We start from the raw sequence: 22407 nt of genomic DNA, 5'->3' as shown, positions 1-22407 counted from the left end.
ATGTTTAACTGTGACAGTAATTAACCACTGAAACAAAAATTTCCTAGGAATATGGCTGAGTCTCCATCACTTAAAGTCTTAAAATCAAGACTAGATACATTTCCAAAAGACTGGCTGAGCAAGAGCATGACACCATAGGTTTGATGCGGGAAATAATTGGTGACGTTCTACACTGTATTATGCAAGAAGTCAGGTTAGTTGATCATATTGGACCCTTCTATATTTACTCTAGGGATTTGATAAGACTGTTAGCACTTTAGGCCAGGTGTGGGGAACCTAAGGCCTGGGGACCAGATGCAGCCCCCGGCTTGCCTGGATCCAGCACCTCAGGTTCAGGGCTCCTCCAGCATTAGGGGGCCCACACCAGTGCTCCAGCACCCACCCCCTGCACTGTCCCTTCACAGGGCTGGAGCACACAAGATCTACTAGCCTGGGCTCCCCGCACCAGGCTCTGTTGAGCTGCCTCAGCAAAGATTTTTTTCCCCTCATTTGTATGTGTCCCCCTGACACAAAAAAGGTTCCCCACCCCTGCTTTAGGCCTATGTCTTTATGTGTGTTGAGACAGAGCTTTAAGATGGTTGGGTCCTTGCTGTCTGAGGGTGCGTCTACACAAAGTTATTTCGGAATAACAGCTGTTATTCCAAAATAACTAGGTGAGCGTCTACACAGCAATTCCCTTATTTCGAAATAATTTCAAAATAATGGACGGCTTATTCCAGCTTCTGTAAACCTCATTCTACAAAGAATAAACACCTATTCCAAAATAGCTATTTTGAAATAAGGTGTGTGTAGTTGCTCCACTTCTGCTATTTTGAAATAGAATGGCCCTGATGAGGGGCTAAGTTATTCCTCCTGGAGCCCTAAATCGAGATACCACGTCTACATTAGGAAAGCCTGCCTCAGTAATGTTGAGGCTTCCCTGCAGCGTAGACATGCTATTTCAGAATAGCTATTCTGGAATAGCTTATTCTGAAATAACTGTGCAGTGTAGACATAGCCTTATTGTCCCACAAAAAAAATCATTTTTCCAGAAGCTAAGAAGTTCCTGCTGAAGAATTCTCAATGTTGTTGGAAATGTTTGATTTTCTTTTGGAAAAAATTATTCCTAGATCTGCAGCTCCTCTGCTCCTTCACTGCCTGCCTCGATGAAAGCAGGCTCCTCAGCTCCAGTGCAGTCTGACCATCCCAAAGCTCCAGCTGCCATGGCTTTCTGCTCCTTAGTAGGCTTGAGAGCTGCAGTTCACAGGGACACTTTCCAGGTTTCTGGGAGTAACATCTTTTCTTTTGCTACCATCAGGAAACGAATGTATGGTCGGATAGTGAGTTTTCTGATCTACTGAAACCCAGGCTCGGCTTCAAGGTTTTGTGGAATACTTGCATATGTGTAGAACAGTGTTTCTCAACTTTTTTTTTTAATAAAGTACCCCTTTTTCCAACAAAAAAAGTACCCCTAGTACCTGCAGTTTTCAGATTTTTTTCTTCTACTATTGCAACACATTTGTTTAAACTTAAATAGTAGCTGGATGGGCGATGACATTTTTGGGTGTAAAAAAAGTACAAAAATAATAAAGCGCTGTAAAACTTGAAACAAACATTGTTTTCTCCAAATTTCAGTTGTGCTGACATACCCCCCCAGACTTCTCTTGAGTACCCCTAAGGGTACTCATACCACTGGTTGAGAAACACTGGTATAGAGGGTAACAAAAGAGATGAGCCAGTTTGGCCTCTATAACTACATTAATGCTTTATATATCTCATTGAAATACTATTCAGGTACAGTAGTCAGCATATATTAGTGAACATAAACAGTACACTTTATTGCACATAATCCACCCCCTGGGAAGAGGAGAGAACACACACCAGTTGTTAGCCATGTTGCTTAAGGCACTAACACTACAGTATGCAATATAAGAATCTACATGGATCAGAGCCTACCTAGCACCTTATGGGTACAACCATACACGTAAAGGTTCCTTTTAGTCTAAATTTCCTTAGGAGCGCAACTACAAGCAGCATCAACAATGAGAGCATACCAGTGTTTTAAAAAACACCTGATTTTTTTTTTCCTCTCCCCCAGATCAAGGAACCTGATCAGGATCAGAGGAAGACAGTGTCAGGCAGTGTTCCTTGCTCCAAATCCTATATTCACACTATATCTCCTCCCCTATTTTAACTATTTACGTCTATTTTACACACACACACACACACACACACACACACACACACAGCCAAAGAAGCCCTTTTGCACTATTCTATGTCCATGAAATACCTAATTTCACTTGCAGTTTCACTGAAAACTACATTTAAATTAAATACTAAGAGCCATTATTGAGAAGCAACAGATCATTTACTGCAGTGTCAACTTTATTGAAAAACAATTATGTTCACATGTCTTAGGATGTAGCTTCCATTACAGAAAAAAATTGCAATAAGTTAAAAAATGTTTACTGAACAAAGTCAGACAAAACAACCAGATACATACAAAAGGTCAAGAAGCCAATAATACAAAACAGTTAGTGGAGATTTTCACAAGTATCTTGTTTTACCAAAAAATCTCAATTGACAAAATGACTTTAAAAAAAATCACCATATTTCAAAGCTTGGCACAAGATTTTTAAAACGCAATGTCCCCATTTTATGCAGCTATGCTTCCCCTCTCAGTTTGGTTATGATTTACCATGATCTTAACACCTACATATTTGCAATTAAGACAAGCATTTTTTGGCTGAACAGTTTTTAGAATCCATAAACAAGAATACTACAGAGACTAATAGTGGTGGATCCTAACCAGGAGACCGTAACATGACAAAAGTATAGGAACGGAATTGAACTGACTGCAAAAACTATTTTTTAGAAACTGAACAGGTTAAAATGGCATATTGCAATCACATACAAGAAAGTGTCATCTTCTGGTACACAAAGGCTGGTCAAATATGTCTCCCTTCCCAGAGTTCTACAATGCAGTTTACAGTCAGCGTTTTTAATAGAAAAATGTGGACAATAGTGTAACCCAGCATGTAGTTTGCATCTCCTTTAAAGATAAAATAGATGCAATCTTCTCCCTAAATTTACACATATTTGACATAGTGCTTCAGTTTCTTGAATGAAACTTACCCCAAGATGCTGCACAAAGTCCTAACAGCTTTGCTGCATACTCCAGGAACATACATCTATGAAATTTGAAAGAATTTTTACAAGGTATTTTCTGTAGTTAAGACCTGGTGCAGAATACAGAACATACTTCCTTGGGTTTCAAAACTGCCTATCAACTAGTCTTGATGATTAAGTAGCTATAAAATTACTAAACAAGACTGGATATTTTCTACATGTAAATTTGGCTGTAGTTCTTACTAAAAAAGCTGTTCTTACTAAAAAAGCCTTAGGCAGTCTCATATTCAAAGTGCACTTCATTATGTGTCATTAAAGTGAGGTCTTATGCTGAAGAATGATTAAAAATTGCATATAGGCTTCCAGGTTTAATGTGTCCCAGCCCCTCCAGAATTAATGTGCTCTTTACAGATGAAAAGACGTATCTGATTTCTGTTCCTACCGAATCTGAGAAGTCAGGCATTTTGGGTTTAAGTTATTTTCCAGGCTAGAATTGCATTTAAGGCTTTTTGTTATTGATGTTAAAGTAGCATTGTATTAACATGTACTGCAGCTTCAGCAAATGAAAGACAAGCAGGTCTGAGACTTTCAAGTGTGCCCAAGAGAGCTAGTTTGGAACCTATGTCCCTTAAGCTTCTTTGAAAGTCTCAGCCTTTGTAGTTGTAAAGTTAGGAAGGAGCTACGCCAGGGGAAGAAGCTTTGAAATCCAAACACATGATTTTTTTTTTTAAACGAATGAAGCTATTTTCTATGCATTCCTGGCATACACACAGCAGAAAGATGCGGAATATGAGGAACTGCATGGACCTGGTGGTTGAAAGACACCTAACTACTCATGAATAGCTAACCACCAATTAGAACACACAAGAAAGCTGCTTTACTAACCAAAGTAGCTTCCTTTTCAGTACTAATGAGTTCACAGGGAATGTATTCTACTGTCCAATTTTGTTATTTTCACTTTTACTACAGTATTGTTTGCTACCACAATGGATGAAGTGTACTTGCAGGGCAGGTAGAATGCAATGGCTAATGTAGTATGCAGACATACCAATAGGACAGGTTAATTACAAACATGGGACTGCAATGTGTGTCACTAACAAGGCAAGTATTCAGTGGCAATCAAACAGTAGAAATCTGAACAGAGATGTTAATAAGTAAGTGGAAGTCACAAATCTTTGTTTCAATAGAATAAAGCAATTTTATTAGGCAAAGCCATTTGAGGTGAACCCACAAACCTGACCGCTTCTCATATTAGAGACACACTCCATCGGGACTTTACTAACAAGTTAGCGCCCCAACCACAAAAGCAGGATTCATTCATGGAAAACTTTTGCAGTACCAGAGGATAGCATGAACACTATTATCCCTCAAGTGGTTGTTATACTTCCACTCCCTCTGCCCTCTCCCTTTCCTTCAAAGTTCTGAGTCCCCCCCCTCTGTGACTTCTCTCCATTAAGGACATTCAACATCTCTACACAAGATACTGTTTATTAACATTTACTTCTTGTAGCTTATTGACTGAAGAGCAGCAGGGATGGAACTCTGCATCTAAAACAGTTAGCTTGTGGATCTGAAATTTAAGACACGCAGACAATCGGTTTGCTGGTAACAAGTTACTGTATAGCTCCAAACCCTAAATTCCCTACTTATAATAAAAATCAACCATTCCACCAAAAAGTGAGCAGAAAGGTTCTAAGTCACTAATATGCAGATACAAAAGTTCTAGCCAGTGTATAAAACTGAGGTTTGGTCCCGGTTGAGTTAGAAACTGTGTGCTCTGCTGCAACATGCCAGGGCAAGCGCTAGCCCTTTACGAAGGCAGAAAAGGTCAAGGAATGAGTGACCTGAAGAACAGGAACAAGCAATCCTACACCACAGGATTTTGTGGTTTTGGTTCCTATAGTGATAGACTTGATTAACAGCACTTTTGGGGGGTGGGAGTTGAAGAAGCTCCATGCTACTTATATAGAGCTTTCTACGAGTTCCCTCAGAGAAACGAGTGCTAAAAATACATTTGGACTTCAGCAAGGCATTAAGGGATAGATTTTCTAATTGCCTCTTACAGAAGCATTTTGTAAACATTGCAAAGACTCTTTAAAAAAAACCTGGATAGGATCCTTTGGCAGGATACAAACTGGGAGGTAGCTCACATCCCAGTTACACTGAGGCAAACAAATTAAGTGACTTGTCTTAGTTGGGAGGAAGAGATGGGAGCATAACATCTTAATTCCCAGCTTTCTGTTTTTACCACAATATGATGCAGCCAAGGAAGCATAATAAACCAGGGAACCATATTTTTAAAAGGCAGCTCCCTGAAAATCAGAACTCAGAAGCAGCTGAAATAAAGAAGCCAAACTGCCTAAACCAAATGTGTCTGTGGGAGATGCATAAGGCTTTTGTATGTGTCTAAGCAGAGTTTTGCTTTCAGACTAACGAAGCCCATGAGAATCATCTCCCCCAAAACAACTCAGCTGCTTAACTATGCTTGGTATCCACTTGTCTGCAAATCATGTGGAAAGTTGGATTTCATCATCGGGGGGGGGGGGGGGGGGAATGATATTTCTAACAGTGACAGTACAACTAGCCAAGCACCAGCTTCAAGAACAGCAATAGGCAACAATATGAATGGGGCACCTGGTCTCTTCTTTTCCCCAAGCTCTCCACTTGCAGATGATTTGAGAGGGACACCCTAACTGAATTGAGCTTAGATTATTACACTTGCCCTCCTCCCCCAGGAGACATATTTCATGAGAGTATGTGGCTGCCACTCTCAGTGCCAAAGGAAGTCTGAATCAATCCAAAGAGGGTGCCTGCTCAGCAAGTAGTGACCATGGGCAGTCAAGAGGTGGCTGTTCCACTTGGAGCCAGAGTCTCTATGTAAGGCTATTGTGGTCGGAAAAGTCAGTACTTGCACCCCTCCTGTCACAGCCACTTTAGCACTATGCTACTAAGGTCCTGAAGCCAGAATCACTTCTCTGGTGGAAGTGTCTTGTGGATGGGACCCCAGGACAGCCTGATCCGCATATAGAAGACAGCAGTAAGATAGTTCTCTCAGAGAACACTCCAGTCCCCACCTAACAGGATTGCAAAACAGATCAGAGCATCTGCCCAGGCTGCAGAGTCTCTATTCCTGGGGAAGGAGAGAGATGGATACTATCGGCTAAAACCTAGGTGGCCAAGGGAAGTTACTGCTGTATCATGACCCCTGGTTTTAAAAGCCATGGAGGGTACAAACAGGAAAGTTTATCTTGGGTCCTTTACTGTTCTTTCCTTTCAAGGATGAAGCATGGGAAAATAATGGAGTCAGCATATTAAGTTCCCTTTTCTTCTCAAAGACAAAACTATGGAGGAACGTGTTTTTGATACCTCATCCATACTTTCAAGCATAGCTGGGGCACATTTTTAAAGGTCTGTTCTTAATTATTTTTTTTAAAAAGTAACTTTAGCCACAAGAAGCCCATGGATATCCATTTAAACTGGATGATGGACTTTGAAGAGGATTCTAAGACAATGGAAAGCCCTAAAGCTATCTAGAATGACTGAAGGACACTTTGGGTTTGAGGGTTTTTTTACATAACTCCTCAGATTCTAGTAAAATTTCCTGGATGCCATGAAACCGGTTTCCTTCACTAGGCTGATGCACTGTTTAGTTGCTGATCTGACCAAGGTTAATTTGGTTATGAGCCATGGGTAACATCCTATCTATGTTACAAATTAGAATGTTTGCCCTTGGGTTATAAGTTGCGAACAGACTCCTGATGTAGTTGTATCGGTGGGGCAGATAAGGCCTTAAGGGACAAAAAGATAAACCCTGCAAAAGGCACCAATATTTTGCAGTCATCTACAAAACCTCACTGATCATCATCTTCCCAGAACTTGGTCCCAGCCCACAACATGAAAGATAAGCTTTGGTACCAGTAAAGTAAGGATGTATCCAACAGAGATACGAGGCAGTGTCCAAGGACTGAATGATACCAAGTTTTCCAATGAACCACTGTATAGCTTGGAAACAGTGACTCACAAAAGAATTTGGCTAAGGGCACAGAGAAAGAGGATGGTTTCTTTAAGGTGGTTTTGGAACTACCTGATGTGTCAAAAATCCCAACCATTAGGTATAATTTGTTCGAAGTTGGCAGTTTAATACTGCATAAACTGCATTCATTTCCTTACTGATAGCAAGCAGAGGTTACTATCACTCTCCTCAGAATATAGAGGCTTGAAGATCATACAGCTATGCATTTCTTCTGGTCCACAAAGTGATATTAGAATTGCAGGGGGATTTAAATGATCTCTTATCCCTGTGCAGAGAAATGTTATGAACCAGTGAGAGCTGTAAGCTAGAAGAAGTGTCTCTTCCTTTTCTAACACTAATTCTGCCTGTGTGTGTGTGTGTGTGTGTGTGTGAGAGAGAGTGAGCGCGCACGCGTGTGGGGGGGATATTTTAAAGGATGTATAGAAATGCTTTCCTATTTTAAAGTAAAGTACACACAAAAACCATTTAGAAAGCACCTCTGAGTTTTCTGATCACAGATTGAGACTGTTCTTCCTTTGTTCTTCTACCAAGTCCTGGCTTGTGTGTTTCTCCCATCTTACAGCTGGGAACAGGATGGGCACCTAACCTGATGCGAGAAATGCAGCTCCATGCCCTGCTGTATGATACTACAAGCTGTGGCAGGCAGGCTGTAGAAATCAGGTCCCTAATGAGTAAAAGGGCCTCTCATTTGACCTTGGCTGCACTGAACTCTTAGCACTTTCAAGTGATGATCAATTGCTTTTGTGTGAGTGTGAGACACACAGATTTTACAGACACGGTGTCAGTAGTTTAAACCCAAACATTAGTAGTTCGGTAAAGAAATGAAACTCAAGAATATTCAGTAAAACAGTTTTCCCCCATTTAGACTTAACCCTTCTCTGGTAGTGTTACAAATACAATCATTGCAGTGCTGAGCTCCTGAAAGAGAGCCAGAAAGCAACAACAGACCAGGAGTTTCACTATCCAGTACAAAAATTAAACAAAAATCTCAACAGATTTTAAAGTTATTTCAGAGTTAGGAGGTCACAAATTGCAGGTCTGATCTCTTAGTATACAACAAATCCTCCGCTGGTATAAATTGATTAGAATTCCTTTGAAGACAACAAAGTTGTGTTGCTTTACACCAGCGGGGTACTCATTTTTAATCTAACAATGTCTCGTTAAAGGTTATCTGTTTCAGTTTGTGAGATTTGCCTAATTTATCTAAAACAACAAAACTCAATTCTAGAGGTCAGCTCAGCTGAGCTGGACTAAATGTTACAGAAAGCATCACTTCATCATTCTGACTGATGTAATTGTTTACAGGTGCCTGCATGTGCTGATTTTAATATAAGCAGCCTCCCACTACAAGCTGCAAGGCATGTGTTAAGACAAGTAGGAAGATACACACAAAATGGTTCGCATATTTCTAATGTACTTCCTGGAACGTTGCAAGACAGCCCATATACCTGTTACGACACACAAACAGTAAAACATTTCTTCACAGCATCCCTGTGGGGAAAGAGAGAGAAATACCAACATGACTGGACTGCTTCCACAAATGTTTCATTGCAGTAACTAAGACAGCCTGCCTGAAGATTTAAACATTTTACTCCTGCACAATGTAACATTCTGTGAATAAGGCTGTAGGAGTCCTCCCTGCAACATTCACATGTATGCAACCTGTATAATAGGTACACAGTGGAGACAGCTGGAAGTTTCATTTAAGTGAGAGATACACCTAAGTACCTGTCTGAAGTATTTGAGGGGAGGAGAGGGAGGAAGAGGGGATTTTGAATTGGACACAGATGTATGTAAGCATACAAAGTATTAAAAGGAAACCTGAAATGCATTAAGAAAATCTAAATTAAGGTTCCCACAGGATAACTAGTTCAGTCCCATTGTTCATTTTAGTATTTTCGACTATTGCTTATGTTTTCAAAAGGTAATTCTTAGGATTCCATTCCAGATTATATCTATTTGGAAACACTCAGGAAAGTTAAGGCACATCAACCACAGTAGTGAATTAAATGCCCAGGAATTAAGACACCTGTGTGGATGCTTTCATTCAGGGGTGAAGTGGACTTTGTGCACTGAGATTAAGGCCAGGTCTACAGTACAGATCTACATTAGTATGACTATGTCGCTCAGGGGTATGAAAAATCCACCAACCTAACCCCTTCTGCCTCCCGTGTAAAAAGCGCTATTTTGGTGGAAGTGTTTCTCCCACTGATGTAGCTACCACTTCTTAGGGAGATAGATTAACTACACTGATAGAGCTCTCTCCCGTCAGCTTTGAGTGTCTTCATTGAAGTGCTGAACTTGCATGGATGCAGCATTTTAAGTCTAGACGTATTCTAAGTACAAGATGGAACAGACTGGTAACCACTGTTGTACTGTCAGTGGTCCGTACTGTCAATGGTTCAGTGTCTGGTCAGTGTTCTCGGGGTTGTCCCAGTGTGCTCCTGACAGGACCTCTACTCCTTCAGTGATGATAAACTCTCAGCTGCATGTGTAACTATCAGTGCTCCCTTTATCTAGAATGTTAGACCCTGTGCACTTGGGTCAACACAGGAGATCTCAGAGCACCCGGAAATGACAGATGCAGGCAAGGTTTGAAATCAATCGAGCAGGTTTATTGTCAAATGCGAAGCTCTAACAGTTGGTATCAGAGATCCTACAATGCTACACCACTGTACATTACGGCCCATGTTGACAAAGTACCAACACTTAGCAGGTCTATTGCAATATAACATATTAACAGCGATTAGTCAGAGTTAAGCCACTGTGCGTTCTGTAAGTCTAGGCACCGACACTTGCCATTCAGGTGCCTAGTGCACCGCTAGCACCCCGCCCCCTCCTCCCCCCCAGTCAGCCACTGTGCATCATTTGCAGTGTCCTTTTATAGATATGTACAAACAACTTACATCACTTCTTTACATACCAGGTTACTACCCTGTTGCCTAGTTACCACCCCATACCTTACGGAAGAGGGGCTTACTTACTATCCTTCATGCTGTCAATCTCAATCCCGTCCTGAACCTAGGTCAGTATGTGCATTAGTTTTTGGGGAGTCTTTGCACCAAGACATTTCTTATTAAGAGGTTCCGCTACTCCTTTGGCTTACAGTCCTCCCTGTGTCCTTCCATGCTCCACCTACCTTACACAATTACACCATTATCCATAGGGCCTCTTTCTTGGCTCCTGTGTTACTGAATCAAAGTCTTGCTCACTAGATTGCAGGCCTGTTGCTGTTTTTATGTTACAGGCCTCGATTTAGGCCTGCTGACTCCATGTTACTAACCCTCAACTTACTACAACCATAAGGAGCTAAGACATGTTGCAAGAGATCATTCAGGATCAAGTGAGCAATTCTCAACTCTGCTCTCAGAGGACATCTCCCTCAAGAGATGTGCCAACATTTCGTCTGGCAGGGTGGACGATTTCTACAGGTGTGAAGACCATTCAGTTTGTCACTGGGGATCTGGGTGGGTTTGGCACCTGACAGGACAAGCTTGACAGGTGGCTTTTAAGAAGATGGAGAGTTTAACACATGAGATTTGACAGCATATTCAAACAGTCCTGTGCACCTATAGGTTGCATTCTGAGGCACGCAGCGTACCTTTCGGTGCATGCAACATTTGTAAAACAAATATTAGTTGAGTTTCAGCAGAAAAAGCCAGCAAACACTGGGACCTCCAATTCTTCCCTCCCCTCCCTGAAGACTTTTCAGAAGGAGGCACTCTTAGTCCCCAGTGGCCATGTTTCACCCCAGGGATGGCTATATTTCAGTTACAGGTGAAAAAAATTAGGTATTTAATTTATAATCCACTCTATGGTCATTCAGAAAAAACTATCATAACCCTTTTAAAGTTATATACTTTATGGGGGAGTTAACTGTACGATAACCTTTACTAGATATTCACTAATACAATAAGGAAAGAAATCAAGCTTACCTTGCAAATGGGATGAAAGAAATGCTGTACCTAAGAGAGGAAGAGAATATTAAAAAAATTGAGCTACCATTCATTTTAGATTACATAAGTGTCACACATAAAAGCAACAACTCCTTCCCACACCACATGGGAACAAAGATAGATGCATCTCAGTGCACATGAAAGCAGCAACTCCAGTGCAGGCAGTGGACAGGCATGCAAGCTGCTCCTCAACCGTGCTCCTGAAGACATCTTTGTTAAATCAATGAAGCAGCACAGCAAGGCTACAGCTCTATATAAAAATGTTAATCATCAAAAATTTTCCCCTCTGAAACCCTATATGCATCAAGCCCCAGGACAAGTAGGATTAGTCATCTCGCTAGTGAGAACACCACCCAGTGAACCTTTTATTCCTACAGCATCTATATCAATGAACCTGGGAAGTTGTATGGAAGTCAGAATAATTAAAAAGAAACAGCTATAAGCTCTTTTGACCTTAAGCAGGGAAAGTAAAGAAAACGGCCAAGAACAATAACATCCAGAAAGGAAGTGCTAGTGTAAAATGGAGGGCTAAATGGGCAAATGCAAACTGACCCAACCAAGGGAACCCTGCTCCTGGTTCTAAAATGTTTAAGACTCTGAGAGGGACTCGGTGCTGTTCTCAGCCCATTCCAAAATGGAACTCTAGAGCAGAGAGCAGACAGGCCATCTGATCTCCAACGCCTTGTGGGACAACCAATAGGGATGTTAAAGAGGTTTATTATTATTATTAATTTGGTAAACATATAACCACTGAAACTTTCAGTGGTTACGTGTTTACTGAAATAATAAGAGTTACTCTTCAGTGGTCACTCTTAGCAGGGAAGGCAGCTCTGCGGGAGCCGGTGCTCCTGGCAAACCAGATTAAAAGACGGCTCTCCGCAAGTACTGGCTCCTGCCTGCTCTGCTGCCTCTGATACAGACACAGCAGGGGAGATGAGCTGATGTGTAACCATAAGGGTTAATCAAGGAGCCCAATCCAGGGGTAGGCAATAATTTTTGGCCGGGGACCACGGGCTGTCCCAGTAGGGGCAGGGCCTAAAATGGAAGGGGCGGGGCCAGGATGCTCCCAGGCTTCCCCACCCACAGACCATGATTGGTCTGGGGGATGGAGGAGCCCCTTTGCCCCCCCTTCTGTCAGGGGGCAACTGTTAGTTACCCCTGCTGTTTTTTGTAAGTGGCTCGGCTGGAGCCGGGCTGGTTCTAACCAGTGATGAGCTGGCTCAAGGCCTCCTTAGCTGCATAAACAAGTTGTGAGATAATTAAGCCAAAGGACATGTTTGGGAATGGGATAGCCACGGTGCTTCTTGCTAGAATCTGCCTGTGAATGGTTTGTGCTTCTCAGAATGTTATAAAACAGCCAAAAGGCACTGCTTGAATGGTCAGTCCCACCTGTGGATCTAGGCTGCGTGGATGCCCAGGAATTCCCCACACCGGAGCAGCACCTGCTACCAGCCCTCAAGAGCACAGACAGGGGGACCTGGGACTGGCGGTAGCTGAAGGGGCCTAAGCATTGAATCCTTGCTCACCTGAATGCTCATTTGCTTGCTTAATTGCCTGCTTCTCTGCACTGAGAAGCACGTATTTAGTAACGCATGAAGGCTGTAAGGGAGAATATGCTTTGGCAATAAAACCTCTTATGTTTATGCACCCGGTGTGGCTTCACTGAGTATATCCAAGCCTCCTGATAGAGCAACACCTTCCCACTAGACACCCATGCTCCTGGCAGGGCGGGAAGAGGCTCTGCATGCTCCCCCACCCCCAGACCAATTAGGGGGGTCTGGGGACATGCATGAAGTTTCCTCCACCCTGCCAGGAGCATGTAGCACTTTGAAGTGCTGTGTGCTCCTCGATGGGCAGGGGCAGGACAGAGGAAGCTTCATGTGCTTCTCTGCCCCCAAGCTCCGATTGGCCTGGGGGCGGGGGGAACATGCAAAGCCTCCTCCCGCCCTGCCAGGAGCATGCAGCACTTTCAAGTGCTGCATGCTCCAGGCAGGGTGGGGGTAGGGCGGAGGAAACTTCATGCACTCCTCCCAGCCCCAGGCCAATCAGAGCTTAGGGGCGGGGAGCGCATGAAGCTTCCTCCGTCCTGCCCCCACCCTGCCTGCCTTGGCCTGGGGGCATGGCAGGGCCTCCACAGGCCGGATCAACCCACTTGGCGGGCTGAATCCAGCCCGCGGAGGCCATTTTGCCCACCCCAGCCCAGACTCATCAGTTAACCATTGAAATGAATACACCAGTACATCCCCAACAACCACTCGTGAAGATTAGATTATTAGGATTCATAGGTGGTTCATGTTTGTTTGGCTACAGGAAAGGGAGAACTACCCTATCATAATTCATACTTTATAGTCCCCTGACAATCTATTAACTGAAGCTTGTTTTAATCCAGGTTACTTGGGGTGGGGATGGGGAGGAGCAGAGGCAGCCAGGGTTCACAGGTTCAACTGCACCCACAAAAGCCAATGGCGCTAAACCTGAGCAATGCTGCATCCCCTTGTGCCAAGCTAAAAATGCCTGCAGCCAGAGCCAAACCCAAGTACACATTGTCATACTCCCCCACTCCTTCCCAGGACTTCCCCTTTGCACCAGGCCTGCAATACAGCTGTAGTGCCAGAACAAAGAGTGCTGCTGCAGATGCAATTCAAAATCCAAGTCCAAAAGGAGTTAAGTACAGCATGCTTGAATTGAATTCCGAGGCTAAAGCCACCTCTATTGGGGGGTGGGAGGGAAGTTACCTACCATGCCAAGGCAAAAAACTGCAAAATGCAGAAGATGAGAGCAAGTCCCTTGTTGTGCCACTGGAAGAAACACAGAACAATAATGCAATCAAATATTAAGCATATATATTTGCTAGCCTATGTAGGCTATCTGCAAGACCCACATACTCACCCAGAAGGCAGAGCACAATGTTAGTACAAGACACAGCTGGAAGAAAACAGGAAATTTCAGTTAAAATAGGAACTACTCGATTATACATCAAGATGTAAGCCATCCAAGAATGACTAAGATCTCCAAGTACCTTCTTATGAAACTCCATCTACAGGTATTTTACCAATGAGTGAAACTAGCAGCTAGAATAGGTAAGAACAAGAGATTAAGAGGGCTGACACTATCATGTAACATTTATGTCTGCCTACACTTGTTTCATCCCAAACCCCTCTTTTAATAACCCTCAATCTTGTATTTGCATTGTGTTTCACGTTGCCCATATGTGCGTTTGTGGGGGTCAGATTTCTCCAAAACCACTTCTGCATCACCTACCAAACCCCTTGATGACAATTCTACTTCATGCTCCAGAAACACTGTCCTTGTACTATATTAGCCTTATTTAGGCCATGCTCTTCAGAACATGAGATCTTTCAGTGTTTTAACAATGTACACCTCCAGTGCTAAGAACAGCCATAAAACCAGAAAGTTTAAGAATAGTGTAGTGAAACGTAACTGAATCAAAGCACTACTGTTTACTTTGTACTGATTTAGTACCCATTTAGTGCAAGTTAAAACAAAATTCTTTGATACTTACTAGCATAACAATAGTAGCTATCAAACGAGTGGGTTCAAACATTCTTTTCAATTGTCTCATAGGCCCCATAAGGAAAACAGTACTGTAACAAGCAAAACAGACACGTAAAACATCTACACACAGCAACAAAATTAGATTGTCAGGTTCCCTAACTAAACATGCTGGCACTGAAGGTCACTACTATATTAGGCACTGGTATCTATGTTATCATAGCAATTTTGCTATACGGATAGCACGAGGTAGCCAGGCAGTATTATAAAACAAAAATCAGGATACAACTGAGAATGGAGAAAATACATCCTGAGAAGTGGGCACCAAACAAAGATAGTCTTGGGAAGAAGCAATTGCTGACATTTGTAATTTGGATTTGAACAGGGATGGAGTCGAAGCATTGCAATAGGGATGCAAAGGGGTCCCATTCCAGTCCTTCATTCTGATCTGCTGAATGAGATCCCTGACATATCTAGACTGCATTTACACAAACGAGTCAATAAGTTTACTACTTACAAACGCATGACAATCTAAATGTGCCATCAGACTCAGCTGTCTTTAAAGACAGCGTGGTTCAGATTAAATTATTGATCAAATTTTCATTTAAATTTGTATTAAAATCTTAGCTTGTTTTGTCAAGCTAGTTTATTAATTTTCTCTCTGATTCTAAGAGGACTCCTCTTCCCACCTGTTGACTGAAGCAATGGCCACCTGTCATCAGCAAGAGCAGCCCAAGATGCAATATAATAGAAGAGATGAGGTGGCAGGAGAGAAGAAAAATGCCAAGCCAGCCACAGATGAGGAGAGAGGATTGGCCAAGTAGAGTATTCCTTTAAAGATCAGTCAGATGGCACATACCTAAGAAAGCCACAGTCATTGGCATGACTAATTCTACTGTATGCCAGAGATGATGGAGGAGTCTCATCTCCCCCCCCCACGACACATGATAATGAGTTACAGTCAAGTTACACATTGCATGAAAACATATTCCCTTTTATTGGCTTTGAATTTCCCAACGTTGAATTTTAATTGAGTGTCCTGTAATTCTTATGTTATGAGACAAGGAGAATAAGCTTTCCATTGCTAACTTGTCTAGAACATTTGTTACTTAATATTTGTATCACATTCCCTCTAGTAATCTAATTGAGTCAACAGTGTGACTGTTGCAAAACACACACAAACCACCACACACACAGCAAACATGATTCTGGGATGCATTAACAGGAGTGCTTGTGAGCAAGACATGAGAAGTCATTCTTTTGCTTTACCCTGCAATGATTAGGCCTCAGCTGGAGTATTGTGTCCAGTTCTGGGCACCGCATTTCAAGCAAGATGTGGAGAAATTGGAGAAGGTCCAGAGAAGAAAAAAATAATTAAAGGTCTAGAAAACATGACCTATAAGGGAAGACTGAAAGAATTGGGCTTTAGTTTAGAAAAGAGAAGACTCAGAGGGGACAATAGCGTTTTTCAAGTATCTAAAAGGGTGTTACAAGGAGGGAGGAGAAAAATTGTTCTCCTTGGCCTCTAATAGGACAAAGAGCAATGGGCTTAAACCGCAGCAAGGAAGGCTTAGATTGGACTAAGGATGTGAAAGGTTAACCAGTAAGCTTAACCCTTAATGGTGAGGCTTACCTATTCCGGTTAACCAGTGAGAGGGGAGCAGCTTCCCACTAGTGTCGGCTATCTGGAGCAGCCCCTGCCCATGGCAAGCCCAGTCATGTTACAAACAGGGGCTGCTTCGGTCATGTGTCGCCCCTGCTTGGCCACCCTCCTTTAATTGGTTCGCCAGTTAAACAATTAATTTAGCCAATTACACAGGATTTTACATCCCTAGATTGGACAACTTCCTAACTGCCCAGTTGGTTAAACACTGGAATAAATGGCCTAAGGAGTTTGTGAATCTCCATCTCTGGAGATATTTAAGAGCAGATTGGGTAGAGATCTATCAGGGATGACCTAGACAGTGCTTGGTCTTGCCACAAGGGCAGGAGAACGGACTTGATGATCACTTGAGGTCCCTTCCAGTTCTATGATCTTCTTTGGAAGGTAAACAATTCCAATCTTTTCAATCCTTTCCACATGAAAGTTTTTCCTGCTTTTGATCACTCACATCTCTTTCATGTAAGAAAAGCTATCTTTATATAATAAGGATTGAAAAGTAAAGGATAAAAAAAATTAGCCACCCACACATCCTTGACCACATCAGCTTGTGTCCCAGCTTAACAAATGAAGCTTTATAGCTCGAGTTCTGTAGTATGCGGTTTGTGATCGGGTGACCATTGTAGCACACAGTATTCCAGATGAGGCTGAACCTTTGAGTTAAGTAATGGCATTATGGTAGTTTCTATATTACTTGCCACCCTATTCCTTACATCTTTCAACATCTTGTTTGTTTGTTTTTTTAATGTCAGCTGCACATTGAGAAGAGATCTTCATTGAGCTATTTACAATGATGCACAGGTCTCTTGGGAGGGCACTGAGACAACCTACACAGCAAAAGTCTTTTCAACATGTGTCATATCAGACCATTGGTCTATCTAGTCAGATGATTGACTGTCTCCAGCATGGACTAATAGATGAGGGTTCAGAGGAAAGTGTAGAAAACAACAATGCACTAAACCATATGTAAGTTATGTAGATGTCTTTTTGACCCCAACAGGAAGAATGAGATTTTACTCCTCTTTTTTCAGTCAGTATATCCCGACAATATAGGATTCAAACAGGAAAGACAATGCTAGCTGAAACGGTTTCTTTTTCCAAAAACTGGAGTATTTAAAAATCAGTCATATTTGTCCCTCTTATTATTTCTGACTCATAGCAATTTGTAGAGAGATAGACGTGAACATTCATCCCAACAGCCCATCATTTCTATCACTGACAAGTACATGTACATTCACACCCCATCCTTCTGTTCTCATTTTCTGCCTTTATACCAGATAACTAATTTATAGAAATCTGTTACCTTCCAAGGGATGCAATATTCCCCAGAGTATAAAATACTGCAAAGAGAATTAGTCCTTTCCTTGGCACCCATAGCAAGCAAGTACCCTGAAAAAGAATAAAATGTTATGATGTGTTGCAACCAAAATAGCCCCAATTAGTCTCTTTAGCAGCACTGCAGAAGCACTAGCAAACTTAAACTTAAAAGTAATTACAAGAGTTGGTTTGTGTTTGTTTGCATTCTTTACAGAGCAGAGCATTTCACTTGCTGATAGAACCCAGTCTCCTTTTTTTATACAAGGGTTCCAGAGGGTTCCTTCCCCCCTTGCAAAAACATAAAAAATGTGTTTAAAAATTTAACCTTATAACCACTAAAAATCCTAGCAGTGACACACACCATGGGTTGCATAGAACTCTTAAATAAGCTTTACACTGCACAGCCTGCAGTGAAGCCACCTCCCTGGAAACAGGGCAGGCAGCATGTGCCAGCCCTGAGAGGACGCTCTGGTGCAGTAGGAATGGGACTGCCTGCTCTGATGATGGCCACACAAGGCTGGGTCAGGCAGGGAGCTGCTTCAGCCCCTACCGGTTAAACAGAGCTGGTAATCCTCACCCATTAAAAGGGTGAGGCTTACGGGTTAAGCTTTTAGATCCCTCGCAGGAACATAGGCTATATGAATACAATACAAAACAATGTAGTTCCATCTTGAAGATCAGTTTTGCCATGTCAGGCACTGTTTATAACAAAAGTGCTCCTATTGACTCTGTTATAACAGTTTGATCTGACCTTTGTAGACTGACAATCATACTACCACACAATCCCTCAATTTGCCTAGGTAGATGAATCCTTAGTATGGCCTGGCTCAGTCCTCCTGCCTGGCCTGAATACCATTCCCTACCTGCAATCCAGCACTAGTTTACCACTCCCATACCACATAGCCTCTCACATCATTCCTCTTGGTACTTAAGAATCACATTCCACAGAAGTTGCATGTTGAAACACACATCGTCCATTTCTACACAAATTAGAGAGCAAGGAGATGATCCGGCCATTTCATTTCTAGTTTGTTTAGATTTTATTTTATAGCTGCATTTCAACATGTTCCCTTGCCAACACAGATGCCTGCCCAAAGTCTCAAGCAGCTTGCAGAACTAGGGCCAGTTTGTACATCTTTTTGTTATCCACTTTGGGATAAGATGTGCTATAAAAGTTACTGAGCACACCAAACAGAGCCTCCTTCTAGAGCAGAAGCTGACACACAGACAAGGACTTACCAGGATAGAGCACAGAACTCCTATAGTAAAACAAGCAATGAAGCCTTTCACTCTCGTGCCCCAGCTTAATGAAGATGCATCAACAATCTGGAAGCCAAACACAAATAACGGAGACATATATCCTTTAATACATTACCTTGTGCCCCAACTTCACCAAACAAACCTTATAGCTCTATTTCCATTAGAGATGTGAGTGGATAACTTTTAACCACCCCCCACCCTGACACCTCCCATTTAATCAGTTAACCGGTTCAATTTAATGTCGAACCACTTAATTGGAATTTTACATCCCTAATTTTCATCAACAATTTAAGAACTACCTGAAAGATATTCCATTAGAACATCAAATAAATAAAAAATGAATCAATGTTCAGTAGCAATACTGCTATCAGAGAGCTCAGTTTTGAAACCATATTGCAAACAGAATTCCCAAAGTAAATGAGGTCTTCAATAAATGATGAGTTTGCCATAATGCTATATAGTCTGTCAGTCACCTATATTTATACCTAACCTTTCCTGTTCTTCTATTAGCAGAGACATACCTACCTCAGCAAATATATATTCTTCATCTCCCAATTAAAGCCTGGTCCCACACCTAAAACTAAGGTCACCTTAATTACCTCCCTAAGGTGTGCAAAAAAATCCACATCTGAAAAAAGTAGATAAACCAGCCTTAGCCCTGGTACACACATTGGTCCACAGAAGATTCTTCCATAAGATTAGCTATGCTATTGCCTCTAGTTGTGGTGGATTTACCACAGAGTAGGAAAAAAAACCCCATTCTGTCACTGTAAGAAGTATCTACACTACCTCACAGCTGCAGTGAAGTTGCAACACCATGGCTATCACCACATTCTTAATTACCTATTAATTTCCCCCTCTCCCACCCTTTATTTTGATATTCACTGGAAGTGAACTCAGGGAGATTCCATTAAAGTTCTGATAGAAAAAGCAGCTTATAAGCAGCACCACAATTTGCTTTCTGTTGTTTTCTATGTTCCAATTACCAAAATGGAACAGAACGCTTCTGTTTCACCTATCTAGTCAAAGTGAAAATCCATGCAACATATTTTCCACCCATAAACACCCAGCTGGGTCCACTGAACAGCAAGAATTTATGAATACCCCTTTACATTCAGATGGAAATCATTTAAATCCAATTAGTTTCCAGGAAGTTTAGCCACCTTTCCACCTACAAACCAGTCTTTAAATAATTAAGACCCTTTATGTTTAAAGTTGTGTGGCATCAACCTTGGCTCAAGTCTAAAGCTATGCAGGAAGTAGCTTTAAAAAAAAGCCAACAAAAATGTGTACACGATGTTTTTGTAAAAGAAACTAGTTTTTAAAAGAAACAAACCACCACTCCTCCCAGTGTTTGAAACCCAAACAAGGCAGCGCTCCGAAGCTGAAAACAAACCCATAGGATGAAACTGATTGACATTGCCTAAGAGGAAAGCAATGCGGTGAGTCAGAGAGCGAGAGGCGGGTGGCTACATTTCTTTCCCTTCCGACACTCTGCTGGGAGTACGGATACAGTTTATTTACACTGACAACAGGAACTACCTCGGCGGGGCCCAGGAGGCTGGAGCCCGAGCTCAAGGCGACAGCGCAGTTGCGGATTCGCACGTCCCCCCCCAAAGTGAGTCAGAGCAGCTGGAGGAGGCGGGGGCGCGTCTCGAACCACTAGGCAGCAGCTGAAGCGCGCGTGCGATGCCCCCCCCCAAAGGCTTGGCGCTGCCCACGGCCCAGACCCCGCTCCCCAGGGGACTGGCCGGGCACCGCTCCCTGCTGCAAAGGATTCACTGCAACCCCCCCACTCCTGGGCTGGCCGCGCGGGAGGGGGGGAGCAGAAGGAGTCCCCCCCCCCCCCCCAGTCCCTGAAACGAGCCTCCCTCCCCTGCTGGGGGCCCCCAACCAGCCCCGCCCCGGGGCACGGAGGGAGGGGGCGTTACCTCGCTCAGGCCGCCCTGGTCCTCCGCGTCCTGCCCGTTCAGCACCCGCTTGAGCTTGTCCATCCTGCCCGGCTCGCGGCCCCCCCACCCTGCAGCTGCTGCTGGCGCCGCCGCTCGCTTCTGTACCCCGTCTACCTGGCTGCTCGCTCGCCAGCCCTTCCACTCCCCGCCCCCGGGACTACAAGCCCCAGCGCGCACCCTGGCCAGGAACTCGCCCCCTTCCAGCCAACCCCGCGGCTGAGCCGGTGCAGTGCCTGCTGGGAGATGTAGTCCCGCCCCGCTGCGCGATGCGTGCTGGGAGCTGCCGTCTGGACTGTATTCGCCTGCCTGCAGAAAGGTGTGCGGCACCCCCAGAGCGGGGCCCTTGGCGCCCATGCCGAGGCACCTAGTGGCCGAGCTGCTCCTTTTCTGCGCCCTCGCATCGCCCAGTGCAGAACTGCCCCCAACGCGGCGTTGCCAATTTAGGATTTTATGGCAAATTTCCCAATATCGGCTGCTTTCCCTAACGCCTCGGCTCCGGAGCTGCGAGAATCTGAAATAAGTTTTGTTTTAAAAGTTTCTAGACATCGGTGTGACGGGAAAATGCTGAGAAATGGGTCGCAAGGCTAATCCAAAGGCTCAAAAACGGTGCAAATGAAAAGCAGCAAACATTTAGTATTTTTGATCTCGTAATAAACCTCACTGTTTGGCTTCAGACATCACAAATGGTAACCCACATAAGCCCTACGTGGGCACTCAGTCGTGAATTTAAAAGCAGCCATCCTTCTACAAAGAAATATCACAGGCCAATTACAGAGAGAGTGGGGAATTAACCTTCATATGCAAATTTACCACTGTTTTCCTGGCCTTGATCAAAGACATTAACTAGATGTGGTTATAAATCCAACCTTCCCTGCATTTAACTCCTCATTTACATCAAAAGCTAAGTATGAGACACTTCCAGCCCACTCAATTAGCCTCATTAGCACAGGTACTACAACTGACAGGTACCATTGCCCCCTATTTTTCTTCCCTTCTTTTTCCTGTTATAAATTCTGGGTTCCTGTTATTTCCACTCCAGCTTCCAGCTCATCTGAAGTAGGTTTTGACCACAAAAGCTCATGATCCTATATATATTTTTGTTAGCTTCTAATGTGCCACAGGACTACTTGCAGTATTTAAAGTTACAGACTAACATGGCCAGGGTTCGACAAATAGTGTAATCTACTCACCCGTGGTGAGTAGATTACACCCCGGAAGAGCCGGCATGAAGCGATCTGCACACGCGCAGAGCGCAGAACCACACGGCTGGCGAGCAGGGCTCACTGACACTCGGCAAGCCCTGAACATGGCTACCCTTCTGAGACTTTCTTACTGGTTTTGGAAAGCCTGAATCATAATTTCTGAATGTGTACATCGGGCAACACTGCACACTGTGCTCGAATGTCTTAGCTCATTCTGCTGCACAAGAGTCCTCTAACATTACTTCAGACATATTTAAGATAATGTACTGCAAAATAATAGATGGGCAACTTTCACTCTATTTTATTATTTCTTAAAATAGAGCATATTCACCTTTTTAGTTTTCTCCCTGACACACTATAGTTTGCAAGCCATAGTTATGCACAGTGTCTTATTTCTAACCAACTC

At 43.1% G+C, this 22407-nt stretch overlaps 1 protein-coding gene across 2 annotated transcripts; it reads right to left on the bottom strand.

Moving 5' to 3' along the window:
* Window positions 1-2343: 2343 nt before the first annotated feature.
* On the bottom strand, window positions 2344-20981 carry SFT2D2 (SFT2 domain containing 2). Of its 2 annotated transcripts, none has more exons than XM_006124632.4 (8): window positions 20779-20981; window positions 18827-18913; window positions 17574-17659; window positions 14621-14702; window positions 13987-14022; window positions 13837-13895; window positions 11077-11106; window positions 2344-8632 (listed from the first exon to the last, which is right to left on the bottom strand). In XM_006124632.4, the coding sequence occupies exons 1-8, from the start codon at window positions 20839-20841 to the stop codon at window positions 8593-8595; spliced, it is 483 nt and encodes a 160-aa protein (XP_006124694.1). In that variant the 5' UTR covers window positions 20842-20981; the 3' UTR covers window positions 2344-8592. The 2 variants fall into 2 exon arrangements, with proteins under 2 accessions (XP_006124694.1, XP_006124695.1); XM_006124633.4 differs by lacking the exon at window positions 20779-20981 and adding an exon at window positions 20244-20403.
* Window positions 20982-22407: the final 1426 nt, after the last annotated feature.

This window comes from Pelodiscus sinensis, chromosome 1 (genome assembly GCF_049634645.1).
Source record: "Pelodiscus sinensis isolate JC-2024 chromosome 1, ASM4963464v1, whole genome shotgun sequence".
NCBI classification, from domain to species: domain Eukaryota; kingdom Metazoa; phylum Chordata; order Testudines; family Trionychidae; genus Pelodiscus; species Pelodiscus sinensis.
This window is presented reverse-complemented; position numbering and strand designations above follow the sequence as displayed.

What these genes read in the sequence shown, in the direction of transcription:
- SFT2D2 (XM_006124632.4), bottom strand. Translation starts at nt 20,841, where the DNA reads ATGGACAAGCTCAAGCGGGTGCTGAACGGGCAGGACGCGGAGGACCAG. An exon ending in TAGCTACTATTGTTATGCTA is followed by an intron (nt 14,023 to 14,620) that starts GTAAGTATCAAA and finishes GTTTTCTTCCAG; the next exon opens with CTGTGTCTTGTACTAACATT. An exon ending in CATTGTGCTCTGCCTTCTGG is followed by an intron (nt 13,896 to 13,986) that starts GTGAGTATGTGG and finishes TGTTTCTTCCAG; the next exon opens with TGGCACAACAAGGGACTTGC.